General features: G+C 41.8%; 1 protein-coding gene across 1 annotated transcript in view; it reads right to left on the minus strand.

Moving 5' to 3' along the window:
* Nucleotides 1-3,885: 3,885 nt before the first annotated feature.
* The window catches only part of Aamdc (adipogenesis associated Mth938 domain containing), a 33,130-nt gene continuing 14,075 nt past the window's right edge, over nucleotides 3,886-22,940 (minus strand). The window contains exons 3-4 of the mRNA XM_042686778.1: nucleotides 6,746-6,841; nucleotides 3,886-4,078 (exon numbers count right to left, since the gene is read on the minus strand). Coding sequence (XP_042542712.1) covers nucleotides 3,938-4,078; nucleotides 6,746-6,841 — 237 coding nt within the window. The 3' untranslated portion in view covers nucleotides 3,886-3,937. The remainder of the gene's footprint in view (nucleotides 4,079-6,745; nucleotides 6,842-22,940) is intronic.

Here is a 22,940-nt window from a genome sequence, read left to right on the forward strand (position 1 = left end):
GGAGCTGTAGCTCAAATGGTAGAGTGCTAGCCTTGAGCAAACAGAAGCTCAGGGACAGCGTCCAGACCGAGTTCAAGCCCCAGGACTGGCAAAACAAAAACAAAAAACTTAGTAACCAAATGTTAAAATTATTGAAACATGTCTCCAGCTAAATTTACACCCTCACCATCACTGATGTTTACATTACCATCACTGATGCCTATTAATCTGAGTACCTGGGCATTAAGAATGCTTATTATTTTATTTATTTATTTTTGGTCGGTTGTGGGGATTGAACTCTGGGCTGAGGCGCTGTCCCTGTGCTCTTCAGTTCAAGGCAAGTGCTCTACAGCTTGAGCCACAGCGCCACTTCGGTTTTCTAGTGGTTTATTGGACATAAGAGTCTCATGGATTTTCCTGCGTGGGCTGGCTTTGAACCACGATCTTCAGATCTCAGCCTCCTGAGTAGCTAGGATTACAGGCGTGAGCCACCAGCGGCTTATGTAGTATGTCCCTGGCACAGTCCTGGAACATCCCTATCAAGAAAATCATGAATAAATGCATGAATTCAGAGCAAACTTAGTCATGACATGCCTGCAAAAGCAAACCTTCCCAGTTTCTGAAGGGACTTTATATTTGGCTTTCACATGACTAAAGAAAGGTACATGCATATCACTGGGATGACTTGTCTTAGGAACCATTCAGGCTAGAAGAAATTAAGTGTGGGCAGATTGAAGGTTGTGCTGAATCAAACAATTTAATAATATATGGAACTAAGTATAGTCTTGTGTGAAAAAAATAGCGTCTTCCCAGGTTCTGCATCTTTCTGGCATTGACCATGTGAACCCGATTAGGAAGTAGCATTTATACAAAGTAACCTCACTGACAGATATTTCTCATTCTAGGAAGTTTGTGCATATTTTTTTTTCTTGTCCTCCTCTCTGCCTCCCTCCCTTTTCTGAGTCAGGTCTTTTTATGTAGCTCAGGCTGACCTTGAATTTGTGATCTTCCTCCCTCAGCCTCTGAATGCTGGAGATTGGCTGTGCATTACTTTACTCTGATTAATTTATCATTCATTTAGGGCTTGACACTCCTGAGTTACCATCCACTGGGGCTGTCTTGCCTTATGTTTTAAATAAATAAAATATCAATGTAGGATATTATAGAAATAGTCCTAGGGACATAGGCATTAAGAGCTTGAGGGAGGGGCTGGGAAGGTGGCTCAGTGGTACAGCGCTTTCCTTGCCTGCATGAGGCTCTGGGTTCGATTCCTCAGCATCACATAAGCAAAAAACAAAAAGCCAGAAGTGGTGCTGTGGCTGAAGTGGTAGAGCGCTAGCCTTGAGCTGAAGAGCTGAGGGACAGCGCCCAGCCCCAGAGTTCAGGCCCCACGACTGGACCCCAAAAAGAAAAAAAGAGCTTGAGGGAACAGATCTAGAAAGAGCTTGTCATCTCACTAATGCAGAAAGAGTTGTATGAAGGGCACTAAGCAAGACTTCCCCAGATTCTCTGCATAGAACTCATTCCTGGGGTTTGGAGCCAACAGGTCTATTGCTAGAAAGAGATCAAAACACAGTGTTGAGTATACTAAGTTTGGCTCTGCTGCCTGCTGGGTGAAGGTGGAAAATACCTTCACTTTCCATTCTGATTGTCTTAGTTCCTCCCTTCTTGCCAAGCCACATCTTAAGTTGCTGTCTGGTCTATGGCCCAGTCACCGGGGCCAACCAGATGGAAGGATCACATAGAGCAAAAACCAGCCTTCTAAGGCTGTTGCTTCCACAACAGCAAGGGTAGAACAATTAGTTAAAGCTGTGATAACATACCAAGGAAATGTCCACCTCAAGTGGTTTCCAAGTAAATGTTTGTTCAGTGAATGAGTGTACATTTTCATTCTTTGAAGACTCAGCCTAAGTGTCATATTCTTGGTATCTTTCCTAATTACCTTTCTATCCTGAAAGGATACATTACTTTTTATTTATACCACCACTGAACCTTGTAAGTATTATTAAAGTACTATGTCATTGTCTGTTTCATCCACATAACTCCTAAGATCAGGTACTATAACTTAAAACACCCTGTAGTCCCAAGATCCAGCAACAACCAGATAAGAACATTAGCAGTACAGTCTCGGTAAATGAGCATGAAAGAGACTTGCTGAATCAACTAATGCGATCATTCCTTTGGGCCCTAACTTTCTATGAATCTGTGAAATAATGAGATGCTATAAACAGAGCGATAAAACGAAACTCGTCAGTTTATACAGTAACTGTTAATGGAAGCATAATAGCAACAATGCTTTCCATTTATTGAGTCCTAAATGCCAGACTGTGAGCTCAGACTGAATTACCTCATTAATACCTGCAGTGATTCCAGTTACTAATATTAATATGTCTGAAAGGTTAAATAAATGGCCAAGCAGTGAAGTAGTACAGAACTAAAGTTCAAACTCAAGGCTATTGGACATCAAAGTCATACTCAACGCTCTTCAGAGGCAAAATATAAAAGTGTGATAGATGGCAGTTTAAAAGTTCTGTCTTTTTTTTTTTGGTCATGGGGCTTGAACTCTGGGCGCTGTCCCTCAGCTCTTCAGCTCAAGGTGATAGCTCTACCACTTGAGCCACAATGCCAGTTCCACACTGAGGAATCGAACCCAGGGCCAGATGCATGCGAGGCAAGTACTCTACCACTAAGCCACCTTCTCAGCCCTTCTCTCAATCTTTTCCAAGGCTTTACATGGGCCACTTGGGTATATAATAGAAGGAAAACCACAGAGTCAGCAGGGACCTTTAAAGGACATCCAGTCCAGCCCAACATAGCACAACCACAGGATGTCAGAACTGTGTGGCTCAGGTTTCAGGGATAGTTAGTAGAGGAGCATGCCTAGAACCCAATGAGGATATACTCCTACTGTCACTGTGGCTCAACTGCTCCCTCGTTTTACTCTTCATAAGCCATTTTCAATACTCTCCATCACTTCTGCCTTCTTACTTACTCTATTTTCCTTCCTGACTTCATAAACAGCACATATTTGATTTGTTGCCTTATCTTCCTTACTAGAAATATAAGCTTCCTAAAAACAAGACAACATTTTCAGGCATAAAAGTATTCTAAAAAGTTAGTTGGCTTGATGGTCAACTACCATGTGATTTTAGTGCACTGAATTTTCTTTGGCCTTCAAGGTATAGCCTTTACTTTTGTCTGAAATTTCTGATTTTGCCAGCCTGTATAGAAGTTTCAGGGAGTTTATGTGCTTGCTGATTTTTAGTAACTACAAGGACAGGGGCCTTGCCTTAGCCATTCATGTATCTCATTAGCCTGACACAGGATTTGACACAAGCTGGTGTTTAAAAAACAAAACAGAAAACCACACATACACACACAAAACACAAAGAGAAGCAGGGCACAGATGGCTTATGCTTATAACCCTAACTCCTCAGAGGCCGAGATCTGAGGACCAAAATTTGAAGCCAGCTTGGACAGAAAAGTCTATGAAACTCATCTCCAGTTAACCAGCAAAAAGCTGGAAGTGGAGGGGTAGGAAAGCACCAGACTTGAAAAGAAAAAGCCAATTGAAAGTGGGAGATCCTGAGTTCAAGCCTCAGGACCTGCACCAAAAATAAATAAAAGTTTAAAAATGCAAAGGGGAAGCTAGGTACTGGTGGCTCACACCTGTAATCCTAGCTACTCAAGCGGCTGAGATCTGAGGATCATGGTTCAAAGCCAGCTGGCACGGGAAAGCCCCTAAGATTCTCATCTCCAGTTAGCCACCAGAAAAGCCAATAGTGAAGCTGTGGCCCAGGTGGTAGAGCACTAGCCTTGAACATAAAAGCTTAAGGACAGTGCAAAAGCCCTGAATTCAACCCCCAGGACAAGGACCAAAAAAGTTGGTGTGGAGAATGTGCAGAGTGACAGTCATAAGCATCATTGCTTCATGGTTTATTCTCCTCTTAAGACTTCATCAGCAGGTGGAATGGAAGACGCCTCCCACCCTGACCCCTTTGGCAGCCAAGGCATTATACTCTTTCACTGCCCGCTCTGTCTGGAGGACCCGTACATCAATGCCTTGTTTCTCGAGGTATTCCACAGTGGATGGGGGCACCTGGAAGGAGGAAAAGAGATGACTACGTAGAACAAGCCTTCCCTCCCTCCCAGCTTAGTTCCCTGCCATAAGGCAAAAAAATGCTATAAAATTAGTAATAATTATCACTCCTAAATCACCTTGTGTGTTACCAGTCCCTAACTTGGCACTGAACCCCAATGAGTGAAAAAGGCATCTGAGGAGCTGGATGTTAACACAGTGGTAAGGTGGTAGCAATATATGAGACCCACTCAATGTGGGTGTGGAAGACCTTCTAAAGTTGCAATATAAAAATAGATATATATAATATCAGCTGTAATCATAATATCTATGCACAAAGCTCAAGTGAAATGGAAATGAGAAAAGCTTGTCTCTTGGAGCAAGGTTTTTTGGTTTTTTTTTTTGTCAGTCATGGGGCCTGAACTCTGGGGCTGGGCACTGTCCCTCAGCTCTTCAGCTCAAGGCTACCGCTCTACCACTTGAGACACAGAGCCACTTCCCGTGTTATTTATGTGGTGCTGAGGACTTGAACCCAGGGCCTCATGCACGCAAGGCAAGCACTCTACCACTGAACCACCTTCCCACCCCCTTGGAGCAAGTTTTGTATTTAAGTCCTTGCTACCAGAATAACTTGGATAATGAATTCAGTTCTGAGTCTTCTATAATTAAAGTAGGGGTACTAAATCAAGAAACAGTGTTTAATGAGACTAAGCAAGCAATAGTATGGAAAATGTCTAGCATTATACATAGTTAAAACCATGTAAATGTAAAGTTTGAGTTGGTCCAACCCAAATCTAGATGCCAACTAGTTGCCAGGTACCAACTAAAAGACTTTGACCAGCTTTAAAAAAAATTGTGCCATACTGGGGGCTTGAACTCAAGGCCTCAAGCTTTGATTTGGCTTTTTCATTCAAGACTAGCATTCTACCATTTGAGCCACCCCTCCACTTCCATTTTTTTCTAGTCCTATGTCTTGAGCTGAGGACCAGGGCACAGTCCTTGAGCTTTTTAGATTATACCACTTGAGCCACAGCTTCTTTTTTGGGGGGCGGTCCGGTCGTAGGGCCTGAACTCTGGGCCTGGGCACTGTCCCTCAGCTCTTCAGCTCAAGGCTAGTGCTCTACCACTTGAGCCACAGCGCCACTTCCGGCTTTTTTCTTTTTGCTTATGTGGTGCTGAGGAATCAAACCCAGGGCCTCAGGCATGCAAGGCAAGCACTCTACCACTGAACCACCTTCCCAGCCCTTGAGCCACAGTTTCATTTCCAGCTTGTTAAAAGTTAAAAGAGTCTCACAGACTTCCCTGCTTGGACTGGCTTTGAACTGTAATCCTCAGATCTCAGCCTCCTAAGTAGCTCAAATTATTGGTGTGAGCCACCAGTGCCTGGCCATATCCAACTTTTTTGGAGATAATTGGAGACAGGCCCCACAACCGGGCCCCCCCCCAAAAAAAAAATTACTGTAATGGAAAAAAGTAGTTTGAATTTAAAATTTTTTATTAAAGTACCATTTCTTCAGTAGGAAACAGGATTGTAAGATATCTATACAAAGAAAAGAATGAGGGGCTGGGAAGGTGGCTCAGTGGTAGAGCGCTTGCCTTGCATGCATGAGGCTCTGAGTTCAATTCCTCAGCACCACATAAGCAAAAAGAAAAAGCTGGAAGTGGCTCTGTGGCTCAAGTGGTAGAGCACTAGCCTTGAGCTGAAGAACTAAAGGACAGCGCCCAGGCCCAGAGTTTAGGTCCCACAACCAGAAAAACAAAAACAAAACAAAACAAAAAACAAAGAAAAGAATGAGGTAGAGCTCTGTATACTTCTGTGAAAAGGCATCTGTAACAAGTAGAGGGGAAAGTAAAAAACAATACATACAGTATTAGTAGTATTAGTAGTATTTATGTGGTGTGGTTGAAAGTATACATACAACCTATCTCAGCTACTTGAGAGGTCACACACACACACACACACACACACAAATGTATCTGCAGATGCAGAAAAAAAAAAACTGGAGCAGCAGAAAAAAAAAAACTGGAGCAGTATACACCAAATATTGGAGACTGGGAAGTGAGATCTTCACCTTTTTACTTTCGTATTTCTTCATTGACTGTTGAACTTTCTTTACAGTGAACATGTGTTATTTATTAAAAAAAAAAATCCCCAAAAAGGGGAAAGCATAATGTGAATGTGTCTAAGAAAAAAAAGGAAAAGGTTCTTTGAAACAGGTTATAAAAATAACAAGTAATAAAATTTACAGGACCAACTAGTCATGGGCCTCATGATGGCCTTTTCAGTCAGCAAAGACCCCATGCATGAGGGTGGTTCTATAGATTTTATCACCTTGTGACACTGTAGCTGTCTCTGTGTGTATGTACATGTTAGGTTGTTTACAGAGTGATGAAATGAACTAATGATGCACTGCTCAGAATGTATTCCTGTCATTAAGCAAGAAATGATTTTATTGGTAAGTGTGGAAGCTGAGAAGCTCTGGGGCTGAGGCATTTCTAAGAGCTAAAACAACATTCTTGGTTGGGGTGGGTCTAACCCTGATGAAGTAGAGTAAGTAAACTTTCATTCTAGGTCATCCACTGGTTCAGCAAATGAGGTACAGAGGTGAACTCCAACAAAGGACAGATCTGAACAGGTTAAGGCCCTGGACATCACCATTGTCCTCACGGGTGCTACCTGGTACCTACCTTTAAGGCCTCACTCATCCCTCTGCCAATCACTAGGGTCTGTACACCCTTCTCAGCCACTTCCTTTACATCTGCAGGCTGCACACCAGGAGAGTGCTAGATGTGGAAAGAGAAAACAAAAATACTGATCTTTCTTCACAATAGGCATTCTTAGGGGATTCATGCATTTAAGACATGCTTACTGAATTTCTCTGTAACCAAGTTATTTTTCTGAGCCCTGTGAATAACAGAGAAGATGGATATAGAGCTGCCCTGAAGGACATACAAGCCAAGTGAAAAAATATAGAAGGGTAAAAAGGAAGCTGGGTGCCGGTGGTTCATGCCTGTAATCCTAGCTATTCATGAGACCTGAGGATCATGATTTAAGACAGCCCAAACAGGAAAGCCCATGAGACTTTCCAATCTCCAATTCATCAGGAAAGAAAGAAAGGAAAGGAGGAAAGAAAGACAGGAAGACAGAAAGACAGACCCTGGAAATGTAGCTGTAACTCAAGTGGTAGCATACCAGCCTTGATTGAAAAAGCTAAGGGACAGTACCCAAGGCTTGAGTTCAAGTTTCAGTGCGCACACAGCACCCCCTCCCCCATTCCATATTTTACAAGTGGCTCTTTGAATAAATGTCAAAATCCCTGAACTGTTTTGTAAATTCCAGCTGTTTCTCTGTATTCTTTTCTCCTGTCCCAACTGCATCACACTGGCTTCTGTCAGGGCACATCCTCCCTCACCTCTGATAAGATGATGGAAATACTGAGCAAGACGAATGCATTCATAAAATGACATGTTGATTGGAATCCCTTTTGTACAATTAAAGATTATAAAGAAAATAAGATGAAAAAATCTATAGATTGGTGAAAATATCTGTACATCACATATCTGACAGTGGACTTATCGTCAGAAGATATGAAGAACTCTCACAGTATCAGACAGAAACTTCTGGCTGGAGATAACAGAACTGAAACTGAGCCATGTATTATAATCACACTGGCACGGTTTTAATAGATGCTTCATGTCTGAGATGAAGAGATGAACTGAGGGGCTAGGAAGGTGGCTCAGTGGTAGAGTGCCTGCCTTGCATGCATGAAGCCCTGGGTTCAATTCCTCAGCACCACATAAGCAGAAAAAGCTGGAAGTGGTGCTGTGGCTTAAGTGGTAGAGCGCTAGCCTTGAGCTGAAGAGCTGAGGGACAGCGCCCAGGTCCAGAGTTGAAGCCCCACAACTGAAAAAAAACTGAAAAAAAAAAAAAAAAAAAAGATGAACTGAGAGAGAATGAGTGAGTGATCAGGCTGCCCATAAAAAAAGGTAAAGGTTTTTAAGTGCACAGGTAGGATAAAGTCTGGGAATGTTTGCTGGTCCTCTACAGTTTTAAAAGGTGTTTTATTTTGTGTAAGATTCTAGCCTTGAGGAATGAGTTATCAGATTTAACAGGCACCTTTATATTTCTTTTGTTAGTCCTCTGCCATCCTACACAAACACCCCGGTCATGTGATAATGATTCTCTGTAGCTGCTAAAATACATTCATGTGAGAGAAGAAAATTCCTGTTATCATTTAAGGGCTCAGGAGATTGTTTGCCTTCTGTCCTTTTGTGGGAACCCTTTAACAGCCTCATTCTAGTTTATTTTTGGAGAGGTTCTAGGGGTGGTGTCCTAGATTTATAGTGTACCTGATTTACTGTGATGGATTAGATCTATTGGAAGAGAGAGGGGGTGGGGAAGAGACTGTATCATGCTTCAAATGGCTAAGAGGTTATGAGCTAGGGCCTCAGGAGTACTCTTTGAGCCCCAGGTAGTCTCTGATAGTCTCAAAGCAAGGAAACAACCTAGGTGTTTTTGTTGTTATTGTTGTTGTTTTATACATGTCCTGGGGCTTGAACTCTGGGCCTGGATTTTGTTTCTGAGCCTCTTTTTTTTCTTTCTTTCTTTTTTGGTCTGGGGCCTGAACTCTGGGCCTGGGCATGGTCTCTCAGCTCTTCACCTCAAGGCTAGCACTCTACCACTTGAGCCACAGCACCACTTCCAGTTTTTTCTGCTTATGTGGTGCTGAGGAATTGAACCTAGGGCTTCATGCATGCAAGGTAAGCACTCCTACCACTGAGCCACCTTCCCAGCCCGTTATACTACTTGAGTCATAGCTCCAACATCCAGCTTTTTGGTAGTTAACTGGAAATAAGAGACTTATGGACTTTCCTGACCAGGCTGGACTTTTTTTTTTTTTGCCGGTCGTGGGGCCTCAACTCTGGACCTGGGCGTTGTCCCTCAGCTCTTCAGCTCAAGGCTAGTGCTCTACCACTTGAGCCACAGCGCCACTTCCGGCTTTTTCTGCTTATGTGGTACTGAGGAATTGAACCCAGGGCCTCATGCAGGCAAGGCAAGCATTCTACGACTGAGCCACCTTCCCAGTCTTTGAATTGAGATCCTCAGATCTCAGCCTCCTAAGGAGCTGGGATTACAGGCATGAGCTACTACAACCCAGCTTAAGAATATAGTTTTTAAAATGGGCAAAATAGGGCTGGGAAGGTGGCTCAGTGGTAGAGTGCTTGCCTTGCATGCCTGAGGCCCTGGGTTCGATTCCTCAGCACCACATAAGCAAAAAAGAAAAAAACTCGGAAGTGGCACTGTGGCTCAAGTGGTAGAGCGCTAGCCTTGAGCTGAAGAGCTGAGGGACAGCGCCCAGGCCCAGAGTTCAGGCCCCATGACCGGACTCAAAAAATAAAAATAAAAAATAAAATAAAATGGGCAAAATATTTAGCACTTTATCAGAGAAGATTATATGGATGGTTAATATACACTTGAAAAGAATCAATATCATTCATCACTATGGAAATGCAGATTAAAAGCACAATGAGGTATCAAATGCCAGAGAGGAATTTGCTTAAGACACTGAATCTCTCATATACTGCTAGTGGTAGGGAAAAATATAGAGCTACCCTGGGAAATAGTTTGGCAGTCTGTCATAAAGATAAACATATTTATCATGCAACTCAGAAATCATACCTCCTGGATATTTATCCTAAAGAAATTAAAACTTGTATTCACACAAAAGCTTTTAAGTGAATGTTCTCAGGAGCTTTACTTATAATAGCCTAAAACTGGAAATAACTCAAATGCTCATCAACTGGTAAGTAGGCAAACAGATTGTGTTATATTCAATAGTGGAATATTACTCATCAGTATAAATGAATAATCTAAGGATGTATGTGGAAACATGGATGAACCTAACTATATACCAAGTGAAAAACACAAATCTGAAAACGTTACATACCTTATTACCCAAATAAGTTATATTAGATAATGGTATCTGTTAATTTCCTTATTTTGATCATTGTGATTATGATACTGTCCTTTTTTTGATATACATAGTTATTTAAAAGTAAAGGCATATAGTATTTTCAATGTTCTCTAGAGTTTTGCCAAAAGGGAGAAAAAGGTGGGGAGGGACAATACAAAACGGATGGTCCAGGTAGAGTGCTTGCCTTGCATGCATGAGGCCCTGGGTTCGATTCCTCAGCACCACATAAGCAAAAAGAAAAAAGCCGGAAGTGGCGCTGTGGCTCAAGTGGTAGAGCACTAGCCTTGAGCTGAAGAGCTGAGGGACAGCACCCAGGCCCAGAGTTCAGGCCCCACGACTGGACCCAAAAAAAAAAAAAAAAAACAGATGGTCCAGGAGGTGCAAATTGATTTCCAGGTCCTACTTGTCACTCTCCTGAGTGGCCTTTACTTTCTCTTTACTAAACTCCTTACAGCTATGAAAAAAGAGTTTAGATAAACATTTTTATCTCTAAATGAAGAAAATGATTAAAAAATAAAATATCTACTTCTGGATCTGGGTGAAAGATACATTAAAAACCCTTGGAGCTGGGTGCCAGTGGCTCATGCCTGTAATCCTAGATACTCAAGATGCTGAAACCTGATGACCACAGTTCAAGGCAAGCCTGAGCAGAAAAGTCTGGGAGTCCCTTATCATCAATTAATTACCAGAAAACTGGAAGTGGCACTGTGGCTCAAAGTAGTAGAAGCAAAAAAGCTCAGGGACAGCTCCCAGGTCCTGGAGTTCAAGCCCATGATGAACCAAAACAACAACAGAAACTTTGTATAGTCTTGTAATTTTTTGTAATCCTAAAATTATTTGAAAGTGAAATACATATAACTTAGTGTGTAAGCTGTATATGCAAGTTATAAATTACCCAGAAGAGACCACATCAGGCATATGCACACACCCACCTACTCCCTGATTTATTCCACCAGGGACACTGAGCTGAACAGAAGTCAGGTGGCTACATAAAGCAGAAGGGAGGAGTACATTTTTGTGGGCTTCCTATAGTCTCTCAGTTCCTCGTGGAGTGTGCAGTTGCTGGGACGTTCTTTACTAATTCAGTTGTTTGAGAAAACAAATTTGCCTTTTGTATTCATGCTTCATGACTTAGCATCTTCCTGAGGAGTTTACACTAAGGCTGTCTGCACTCATGTTTAAATATCAAAATGTGAGCTAGGTTAGAGCACCTGCATGTCAAAGGGCATCATGGGCATCAAGGTCATTCACATTTTGGGACAAGATGTAGAGCTGCTACCAGTGTGTTTGTAAAGAATATAGTGCCACTGCTCTAGCTTTATGTTTCCCACAAAGATCAGAAGAGAGTTGGGGAAATGAATTAATTAAAAAAATCTTTTTGTCAGTGCTAGATACAACCCATGGTATTGAACTTGCCAGCATTTGAGCTATGCCATAGCTCTAGATTGTTTTCTTAAATGTTTTCTAAACTTGCCAGGTACCAGTGGCTCATGCCTATAATCCTATCTGCACCCGAGGCTGAGATCTAAAGATCTTGCTTTAAAGCCAGCCCACAAGACTTCATCTCCAATTAGCCAGCTGGAATGAGCAGGCCCTCACGGACTTTCCTGCCCTGTCTGGCTTTGAACCGTGGTCCTCAGATCTCAGCATTCTGAGTAGCTAGGATTACAGGCGTGAGCCACAGGCACCCAGCTGTGGTTCACTCTTATAATCCTAGCTATTCAAGAGGTTGAGATCTGATGATTGTAGTTTAAATTCATCCCAGGTAGACAAATCCAAGAGACTCAGGTCTAATTAATCAGTTAAAATCCAGAAGTAGAGGTGTTCAAGTGGTAGCATGCCAGCTCTAAGTAGAGAAAAACTGAGTAAGAGTGGTTATATCCTGAGTTCAACTCTCAGTGCCAGCATATACACACACAAAAATCACACACACACAAATTACCTAAGCTTGTCACTTTTTAAAAGGAGAAGCAAAATACCAGAGGTGTTTTCACTCGGTCACACCTAGCTCTTAAAGACTGGAAGAACGGTGGATTAGATGCTCTTTAGTTTTCATTCTAAAGTAAGTGATCAAATCTAGGATTACCTTAAGCTAAACAAATATGATTTAAACAACTTAAATATTTTTCTAGAGATATTATCACAATTAATAGTTATTAAAATAATAGATTAGGATTGGAGAGCTTCACTTTCCTTAAACAAATGCATTTACATGAATTATTGAGTGATTCTTCATTTAATAAAGAATAGCAACTTCTCTGAACATCACTATGTTCCCTAGACTCCAAGTTCACTTTCTAGTATAATAAAATAGGCCACCAACTGCTAGAAATCAAGTGAAAGGTCCTAAGAGTGCAAAACTATGATCCTCTGGAGATTCAGAGATTGGAGACAGCCACAGATCATCAGAGTTGCTGGATCAATGGGAAGTCACGTGATGAATTTGGCCATGGCTGCTGTACTGCAGGGTGTCATGGACAGAGCAATGAAAGAAAACTGCAATGGCCTGTGGAGCCAGGCACTAGCAGTGATTATGCTCAAGTTCGTGCAGAGGCCATGATTGGAGCATCAACTGTGACTGAGGCATCTTCAGCCTGCTGGTTGCTCCTGTGCTTCTTCCAATCCGGGAAGGCACCACTAAGGCTCCTGTCCTACTGAATGTCAGATTCAGTTCCTCTTCTGTCATATAACCTCAGGTTATAAAAGCTTATTGCTCTTTCCCTTGTGGAAACATTTCCAGCTACTATACATTATATCCACTAAACCATAGGATTGCATCCCTTGTGGGCTCAGCCATTTTATGATTAATTTGAAAAGAAAACTTACCTAAATTAGAATTTCAAACAAGCATTTACTTCTGCCAAAATTAAGGGAGCATAAATGAGTAGAAGCAATACCATTAGCTGGCCATGTTGCTGACAAAAGCAGAGTGAAGGTTAAAGGCTCTCTGTGATGCTGCCTGAGTCACACTCTCATTATCACTTGTCTGAATGAACAGCCTCTTAAATGATCTCTCTGCCTCTCAGGGCAGTGGCCTCCTTGGGTGCCACAGGACCTTCTAGTAGCCTGACAAAAACCTTTGGCTTCTTTCTCTAAGTAGTTTTTAAAATGCATAAAATAATATATATAGGATTAGAAAGGAAACTGACTTTATAGAAATGACCAAATTCTTACTATTTTGGTGGTCCTGGGGTTTGAACTCAGGGCCTCACTCTTACTAGGTAACTGCTCTGTCTCTTGAGCCATTTCAAATTTAGCTATTTTGCAGATAGTGTATATCCAGTCTGACCTAATAGAAAACCTCATACTTAAACCTCTGATGTAGCTCAAATCAAGGCATGTGCCTAGGTTATTGGTTTAGATGGACTCTCACTAAATTTGTGCCTAAGCTGGGCTGGACTACAATCATTCTTATCTCTGCTTCCTGAGTAGATGGAATTACAGGTGTGAGCCACTGTATTCAGGTGAACTGAAGAAATTCTTATTCTTTTTCTGGTTGGTTGTGGGGCTTGAACTCCAGCTTGGGAACTGTCCCTGAGCTCTTTTGCTCAAAGCTAGTGCTCTACCATTTTGAGCCACATTGACACTTTTGGTTTTTAAGTTAATTGGAGATAAGAGTCTCACAGGGACTTTTCTGCCTGGATTGGCTTCAAACCACAATCCTCGGATCTCAGCCTCCTGAGCAGTAGGATTATAAGCATGAACCACCAGTGTCTGGCAATGAAATTATTTTTAAGGCTAGGGAAGTACTTCATTATTAGAGCTACTCCTAAGTACTTTCCTAGCATGTGGCCCTATATTCATTCCCAGTACCACATATATGAAATTAATGTGAGGTCTAGTAATCTATGTGGGGTATTTGGAGGGAGGGGACTAGGGTTTGAACTTATGACCTTGGCACTTTTGAAACAGCGAATTTACATATTTTCTATACTACCACAGAAGGACATTTATAAAAGTCCTACCAGCCGGGTGCCGGTGGCTCACACCTGTAACCCTAGCTACTCAGGAGGCTCAGATCTGAGGATCGCAGTTCAAAGCCAGCTGGGGCAGGGAAGTCCATGAGACCCTTATCTCTAATTAACTACCAGAAAACTGGAGGTGGCACTGTGGCTCAAGTGGCAGAGAGCTAGCCTTGGGGTGAAGAGCTCAGGGGCCGTGCCCAGGCCAAGTTCAAGCCCCACAACAACAACAACAACAACAAAAATCCTATAACCAAAGTCCTTTCCCCCTGATTCTCAGAATATTCAACTTTTCCTCTCGAATCATAACAAGCTTATAGAAACACAGGGATATAAAGACATATGAAAATTTTTAAATTTTTTAAAAGAAAAAGTATCTGTCATTACAAGTAACTGAAAACATTAGTGAAGTTGGCTGTAATCTAACTTTGACTGTTAGTATCAGTCTAAATTTTTTTTTTTAATTGTGAAAATACTGTACAGAGGGGTTACAATTACATGGGCAAGATAATGAGTACATTTCTTTTTTTTTTATAAAGATTTTTTTTTTATATTGTAAAGATACTATACAGAGGGTTACAGTTACATGAGTGAGGTAATGAGTACACTTCCTCTTGAACATTGTTACCCCCTCCATTGTTTTCCCCCTACCATCCCCTCCCTCCCTACCTTCCCCGAGGTTCTTTTTTTTTTTTTTGTGATTAAGTGATTACATAATTTCCGGAATTTCACAGTATTGTGGAATAATGATGCTCATTTAAAGTCACAAGTTCATTCTAACTTTCCTGGAGCAAACTGTCTATCACAGTCTGTAACATATAACGGTGTTCACATGTTATGCACCATACATGCAATCAGCAGCATGGGGATATTTAGTAGTGGTTCATCAGTCTAAATTTTTGAAAAACAAAAACTTACTTGATTTTCCAAAGCAATAGGCAGCTCGTAAAGTACTCCAGAATTAACAGGTCATAAAAATGGGAAAATTTTTGGTGGAAACTTAATTAACATCAACCTAATTCTCCTGCAGAAAGTTCTAAAATGCCAAGGAGAGATCCACAAGGATCTATACTAGGCTGCCTATTAGGACAGACCACTCTTAGGTCTGCTTCAGAGGTGTAAGGATATTGGCAGATGACTGTTCAAAGTAGGCCAAGAAGCCTGGAGTGAATTATTCTGGCCTTTCATGCCATGGGGCTTAAACTCAGGACCTGAGCTTTTATGCTGAAGGCTGGCCACAATTCTACTTCTAGCTTTTTGGTGGCTAATTGGAGAGAGAGTCTCACACCCCTGCCTGCCTGGGCTGGCTTTGAACTTAGGTCCTCAAATCTCAGACTTCTGAATAGCTAGAATAACAGGTATGAGCCACTGGTGCTCAGCTTTAAGACACTTTTTAAAATCTTTTAAATTGTTATTATAAAGGTGATGTACAGAGGTGTCGGAGGCATTGACTCGCAAGACCTCATCTGGGCTCCTGTGTGCCACAAGCATGCATGCTAGCATGCATTCCTCTGGGGGGTGCTGGGGGACGCCCCTTCCTCCAGGCCGGGCAAAGGTCCTGTGCCAGTGCCAGACTCAGATGATAGTTTTCGGGAAGTGCCATTCATGTTACTCCTAGTTAATTGTGTAAAACTGTGCCTCAAGATTCCTTTTGTGTTTTTTTATTTTTATTTTTCGGTCCAGTCGTGGGGCCTGAACTCTGAGCCTGGACGCTGTCCCTCAGCTCTTCAGCTCAAGGCTAGTGCTCTACCACTTGAGCCACAGCGCCACTTCTGGCTTTTTTCTTTTTGCTTATGTGGTGCTGAGGAATCGAACCCAGGGCCTCATGCATGCAAGGCAAGCGCTCTACCACTGAGCTACCTTCCCAGCCCCCCTTTTGTGTTTTTTAATGGAGCCCCACCTGCACCTTGCTTCCTCTTTTATTACCTTGAACGACTCTAATCACTGATTAAAGGTTGCTGATCGTCCACATTCCCCAAGAATTGGTTAAGGTCATCTTTCTGTCCTGTGATGATTGGCCACTGACTACAGCCTTACCCTCTATGCCCCTATGCCCGATATAAGCATATGATGTTTTAATAAACTTTATCTATACCCGCATGGTGTGGTCCGTTTCTACCTACCAGACACCGTGTTCCTGGGTCTCGCTGTGTGAACAGCAACACAGAGGTGTTACAATTACAGTAACGTAATTCAGGTAGAGTACATTTCTTTTGAGAAAGTGTCATCCATTCCCTCCTTCTCTCCCACCCACATTATATAGTTTATTTTCAACATAGTGTCTAGTGAGTACCACTGCTACATTTGTTCACCTTTTGTCTCACCATTTCTATGACACTTTATTTTTATTGTTATTATAAAGGTGATATGCTGAGGGATTACAGTTCTATAAGTCAGGGCACAATGTCACCCTTTCCCTAGCCCTCTCCCTCAAGTCACTTTGTCAGTCATGGGCTTGAACCCTGAGTCTGGGCACTGTCCCTCAGCCCTTCAACTCAAGTCTAGTGCTCTACCAGTTGGGCCACGGTGCCACTACAGGTTTTTTTGGTGGTTTACTGGAGATAAGTGTCCCATGGACTTTCCTGCCCGGGCTGGCTTTGAACCATGATCCTCAGATCTCAGCCTCCTGAGTAGTTAGGATTACACGTGTGAGCCACAGGCCCAGCTTCAAGTCACTTTTTAATACAATGCACTGACTATACACCTAGGTGTGATAAAAAAAAATGACCCTGACTTTTATTGTGTGAGTTTAGTGTGTATAGTAGTATTAGTAAAATGATTAAAAATATTTCATAAATATAATGACAGCAAATAAGTAATCATACTGATGGTTTGATAACTGAGGGTTCTCACTGTTGGAGAAGGAAGGTACAGATTGGGATGGGGGAATAAGAATACTGAAAACTGGATACTCGTGGCTCACATCTGTAATCCTAATTAGTCAGGAGGCTGAGATCTGAGGACTGAGGTTCCATGCTGCTAGTCCAGGTGGACAAATCTAAGAGACTGTTATCTCCAATTAACTAGCAGAAAGCTAGAAGTAGGGAAGCATGACCCCAGAGGTAGAATGCCAGCCATGTGCAAAAAAAGCTATGCAAGAGCATGAGGTCCTGAGTAATTAAAAAAAAAAATCTTGAGGTGTTTAACTAGTGATATCTCTATCTATCATCTATCTATCTATCATCTATCTAGATACGTATATTCTCATGGCATGGGTGCATCTACTCATTTTCTGACTCTTTATACTGAAAAGCTTTAAATGTATTGATTCCTAGCAGAAATTAGTATACCTAGTATCCAGACTGGTTTTCCCACTAGCAGGGATTCTTTTTTTTTTTTTTTTTTTTTGGGGTCCAGTCGTGGGGCCTGAACTCTGGGCCTGGGTGTTGTCCCAGGCTCTTCAGCCACAGCACCACTTCCGGCTTTTTTCTTTTTTGCTTATGTGGTGCTGAGGAATCAAACCCAGGGCCTCAGGCATGCAAGGCAAGCGCTCTACCACTGAGCCACCTTCCCAGCCCCATAGCAGGGATTCTTGAAAAAATGGCTAGATCCAGGGAAATATGTCTTGCTATGCCAGAAAGCAAGGCAATGCTCAAAAACTGATAGGAGCACGATTAAAGGACACTGGCCAACTTAAACCTCAAAAACACCAATCATGGTAAGGGATTCAAACAAATTAGAACAAGAAACAGAGTCCACAGTAATAGTAAAATGCTGAGTAGCAGAAGGGAAAGCTCTTCTTTGGAAAAGAATATTAGCTAATGAATGTAAAGAAATCATAGAAGTACAAAAACATTTTGCAACTATTATTGTAATTATTAATTCAAAATAAATTGCTGAGGAATAAGATATTGACAAAGTCTAAAATTACTTAAGATTATTTTCTGATAGAAAAATGTACCTTTATAATGGGGAAAATTTGTTGGATAACATAACCAAGTGATTGAACTTAAAAGTCATTATTGGGGGCTGGGAAGGTGGCTCAGTGGTAGAGCGCTTGCCTTGCATGCATGAGGCCCTGGGTTTGATTCCTCAGCACCACATAAGCAAAAAAAAAAAAAAAAAAGCCAGAAGTGGTGCTGTGGCTCAAGTGGTAGAGTGCTAGCCTTGAGCTGAAGAGCTGAGGGACAGCGCCCAGGCCCAGAGTTCAGGCCCCACGACCAGCAAAATAAATAAATAAATAAATAAATAAAATTATTAACTAGACAAACTGACTTTAAAGGTTTCCTTGATATAATGCACAAAAGGACTTGCACCATTTCAAAAAAACATTTTTTTTTTTAGTCAATCATAGAGCTTGAACTCAGAGCCTGGGTGCTGCTCCTTGAGCTCTTGCTCAAGGCTAGCACTTTACCACTTTGAGCCACAGTACCACTTCTGGTTTTCTGGTGGTTAACTGAAGATAAGGGTGACACAGACTTTCCTGCCCTGGCTGTCTTCAAACTATGATCCTCAGATCTCAGCCTCTCAATAGCTAGGATTACAGGCATGTGTCACCAGTGCCCGGCTCCAAAACATTATTGAGAGGCAAATAATCAGAGAAATCTAAATTATAGAACATTTTACAAATAACTGGGTTGGACACCTCAAAACTGTCTGGTTGATGCAAGGCATAATCCTAGATACTTAGGAGGCAGACAGGAAGATCACAATCTGAAGCCAACTCAGATGAGTTAGTAAGACCGTATTTCAAGAACAAGCCAGGTAATGCTGAAAGGAGTGACAGTAATCAAGATGCATTGTAAGCCAGGGATTGCTAGCTAGTCAAGGATGGTGGGATCTGAGGATCTCTCAGTTCTAAGCCAGCTAGGACAGGAAAACACATGAGACTCTCATCTCCATTTAACCACTAAAAATCTAGAAGTGAAGGTGTGGCTCAAGTGGCAGAGCACCAAAAAAAAAATGCACGTATTGATAAACAGTTTTAAAGATTTAAAGATAACTTAAAGATAATTTTTTTTTCTTTTTTTGTCAGTCCTGGGGCTACAACTAAGGGCCTGGGCAAACTGTCCCCTAAGCTTCTCTTGCTCAAGGCTAGTACTTTACCACTTGAGCCACAGCACTACTTCCAGCTTTTTCTAGTTCTGAGGAATCGAACCCGAGGCTTTATGCATGCTAGGCAAACTCTCTACCACTGAGCAATCTTTCCAGCCTCTACAGATAGGTTTTTAAAAACTGAAAAAAAAAAAAAAGAACAAATCTGGTATGGTACACACCTTTCATTTCAGCTATTGGGGAGGTGGAAGTAAGAGGATCACAGTCTAAAGTGGCCAGGGTAAAAGTATAAAACTCTATCTGAACAATTGAAAAAAAAAAAAAAAAGGAACTGGAAGTGTAGCTCAACTGTTGCATTCAACCAAGGCCCTGTATTCAAACTCCAGTACTGCCATATTAATTAGTTAATTAAGCTCCACTTAATTAATTAAGCTCTACTTGTTTAGGCCCATGGCCAACCATAACATTACCTGATCTTATACCTCTCCAGGTTTACTTCAGTGGAGGCATTTGGTTCAAGTAGGTCACAAAATATATGCCTATTACTTAGCCTTCTTTTACTCTGTCTCTGCTATATCTCCATTCCTTTCTTTTTTTAAAAAAGAATTTTATTGTTATGGTAAAGGTTACACAAATCAGGTAATAAGTACACTTTTTTTTGGATGATCTCACCCTTTCCCTCCCTCTCTCCAGTTTTTCCTTAGGCTTCCCATCTCCATTCCTTTTTAATTCCTTTTACCATTCCAAAGAATACCTGATGGAGATCTTTATAGTGGGATGTGCTTACATAGGCACAATTGTTTACTTTGCAAAACAACGTGATATTTACAAAACAATGTGGTATTACACACCTGTACTGTTTCTTTAAACTGAATGTCTTTGAAATACATAACTTGAGCTCATAAAAAGGAAAGGGAAATTTCCAGGAGCCACAAATGGAGAAAGAGTTAAAATAAAAATTGTGAACTGATACTAAGTTTACCTTCAGGCATTTATCAATCTCTGCCTTACATTTAAATTTTTTAGTGTTATTATAAAGGTGATCTACTGGGGAATTACAGTTACCTAAGTCAGGTAAAGAGTAATTTCTTTTTGGATAATGTCATGGGAAGGTGGCTCAGTGGTAGAGCGCTTGCCTTGCATGCTTGAGGCCCTGGGTTCAATTCCTCAGCTACCACATAAGCAAAAAGAAAAAAGCTGGAAGTGGCGCTGTGGCTCAGGTTGTAGAGGGCTAGCCTTGGGCTGAAGAGCTGAGGGACAGCGCCCAGGCCCAGAGTTCAGGCCCACTACCAGAACCCCCCCCCCCCCCCAAAAAAAAAAAAGGCTTGGATAATGTCATCGCTTCCCTCCCATTCCCCCGCCTCTCCCCCCCCCCCCCCCCCCGCCCCACCATCCTTACAAGTTGTATAGTTCATTTTCAACATAGTGTCTAGTGAGTAGGACAGCTGCATTTGCTCACCCTTTGTCCCTCTATTTCTGTGCCTCCTCTTACACTCCCAAGGACAGATAAACAAACAAACAACAAAAGGAAGAGAAAACAAAAACAGCAAGAAAGAAAAAACCTTGTTTCCATTTCCTAGAGTTCATTTCAATAAATATTATTTTGTATGATTAGATGCACATAGGCATTGTGCCTTCATGTTCCTCTCCTGAGTCTGTCTTACTTTTTTAATAAGCATAATTAAATTAATCACAGCAGGGGGTTAGGGGGTTTCATCATGACATTCCCTTGCATGCATGTAGTATATATACTACTATTGTATTCCCTCTCTCTATCACTCTTTTTTTTTTGTCAGTCATGGGCTTGAACTCTGGGCTTGGGCGCTATCCCTCAGCTCTTCAGCTCAAGGCGAGCGCTCTACTGCTTGAGCCACAACGCCACTTCCCATTTTCTAGTGGTTTATTGGAGATAAGAGTCTCACAGAGTTTCCTGCCCGGGCTGGCTTTGAACCTCAATCCTCAGATCTCAGCCTCCTGAGTAGCTAGGATTACAGGCAAGAGCCACCAGGGCTGGCTCTATCACTCTTTCTTATCATCTTATACACCCTTCCTCTCATTGCATTTCTTTCTTACCTCTTATTAGTTCCTCCTTCATATTTGTAACCTTGATCCCACCCTCCACAATAGCTTCCTTGCCTATGCCTATATCTCAAGTGTTCCCTTATATTTTTCTCAAGTAGTTTCAAAACTTTGGGACTTAAAGTGTTGATCTGTTCTTGTACAGAGTGAACGACAGGGATCTAGCTTCAGTTTTCTACATGTGAATATCGTTTTCCCAACAACACTTGTTAAACAGGCTGTCTTCATTCCGAGGTATGTTTTTGGTACCTTTGCCAAGGTTCACGTGGCAGTACATGCTTTGGCTTTTTTTCTGGATACTTCTAGTCTATGTTAAGCTAATGAGGTAGCTCTTCTCTTCTCTATTCTTCCATGTGTCTGTTTTTGTGCCAGTACCAAGCCGTTTTTATTACTATGGCTCAGGATAGCTTTGGTTATTCAACATCTTTTGTGTTTCCATATGAATTGCAGGATTTTTTTTTTTTATTTCTGAGAAAAATGTCACTGAAATTTGGTGAGGAATTGCATTAAATTTCCTTTGAATGTTCCATTACATGTTCTTTCAGTAGTAGGGCCGTTTTAGGCATTCGTTCTGCCAATCCCTGAATACGAAAGGTCTTTCCATCTTCTAATGTTTTCTACAATTTCTTTGGTTAGTTCTAGATTTTGGGGTTTTTTTTTTTTTTTTTTTTTGGGTCCGGTTATGGGGCCCAAACTCTGGGCCTGGGCGCTGTCCCTCAGCTCTTCAGCTCAAGGCTAACGCTCTACCACTTGAGTCATAGCTCCACTTCCGGCTTTTTTTCTTTTTGCTTATGTGGTGCTGAGGAATCGAACCCCGGGCCTCAAGCATGCAAGGCAAGCACTCTACCACTGAGCCAACTTCCCAGCCCCTAATTCTAGATGTTGAACACAGGGTCTTGTACTTGGTAGTTAAGCACTACTACTTGATCTATTCCTCTGGTCCTTTTTGCTTTCTTTTTTCAGGTAGGCCTTGCATTTTTGCCAAGGCTAGTCCTAGACTGCAGTCCTCCTAAGTATGCTTCTTGCATAGATGGGATTTCAGGCATGAATTCCAGCTTGCTGGTAGAGATGGACTATAACATTTTACCTGGACTGGCTTCAAACTCTGATACTTCAAATGGCCAGTTTTGTTTTTTATTTATTTTATGTTTTGTGGCTGACCTGGGGCTTGAACTCAGGACCTGCAACTGTCTCTGAGTGCCTTTTGCTCAAGATTAGTGCTCTACCACTTGAGCCACAGGTCCACTTCTGGGAGTTTTATTCCACTTTTTGGCAGTTTATCGGTGATCAGAGTCTTACAGACTTTCCCACTGAATTTGCACTGTGATCCTCAGATTTCAGCCTGCTGAGTAGCTAGGATTGTAGTCATAAACAACTAGTGCCTGGCCCAATATTCTATTTTAAATATGTCAAAAATGGCTCAGTGGTAGAGTGCTTACCTTGCATGCATGAGGCCGTGGATTCAATTCCTCAGCACCACATAAGCAAAAAAGAAAAAAACCGGAAGTGGTGCTGTGGCTCAAGTGGTAGAGCACTAGCCTTGAGCTGAATCGCTGAGGGACAGCACCCAGGCCCAGAGTTCAGGCACCACAACTGGACCCCCCCCCCCCCAAAAAAAATAATAATATAAATATAAATAAATAAATATGTCAAAAGTACTAAAGGAAACAAAATCCAAACATATCCATAAAGAAATAAAAATTATTAAAAAGAATCAATTTGGGCACCGGTGGATCATACCTGTAATCCTAGCTACTCAGGAGGCTGAGATCTGAGGATTGTGTTTCCAAGCCAACCTGTGCAGGAAAGTCTGTGAGACGCTTTAATAAACTACTCAGGAGAAGCCGGAAGTGACACTGTAGCTCAAGTGGT

Source organism: Dipodomys spectabilis, unplaced genomic scaffold, assembly GCF_019054845.1.
Source record: "Dipodomys spectabilis isolate Male_0828 unplaced genomic scaffold, ASM1905484v1 ptg000003l, whole genome shotgun sequence".
Lineage (NCBI taxonomy): Eukaryota > Metazoa > Chordata > Mammalia > Rodentia > Heteromyidae > Dipodomys > Dipodomys spectabilis.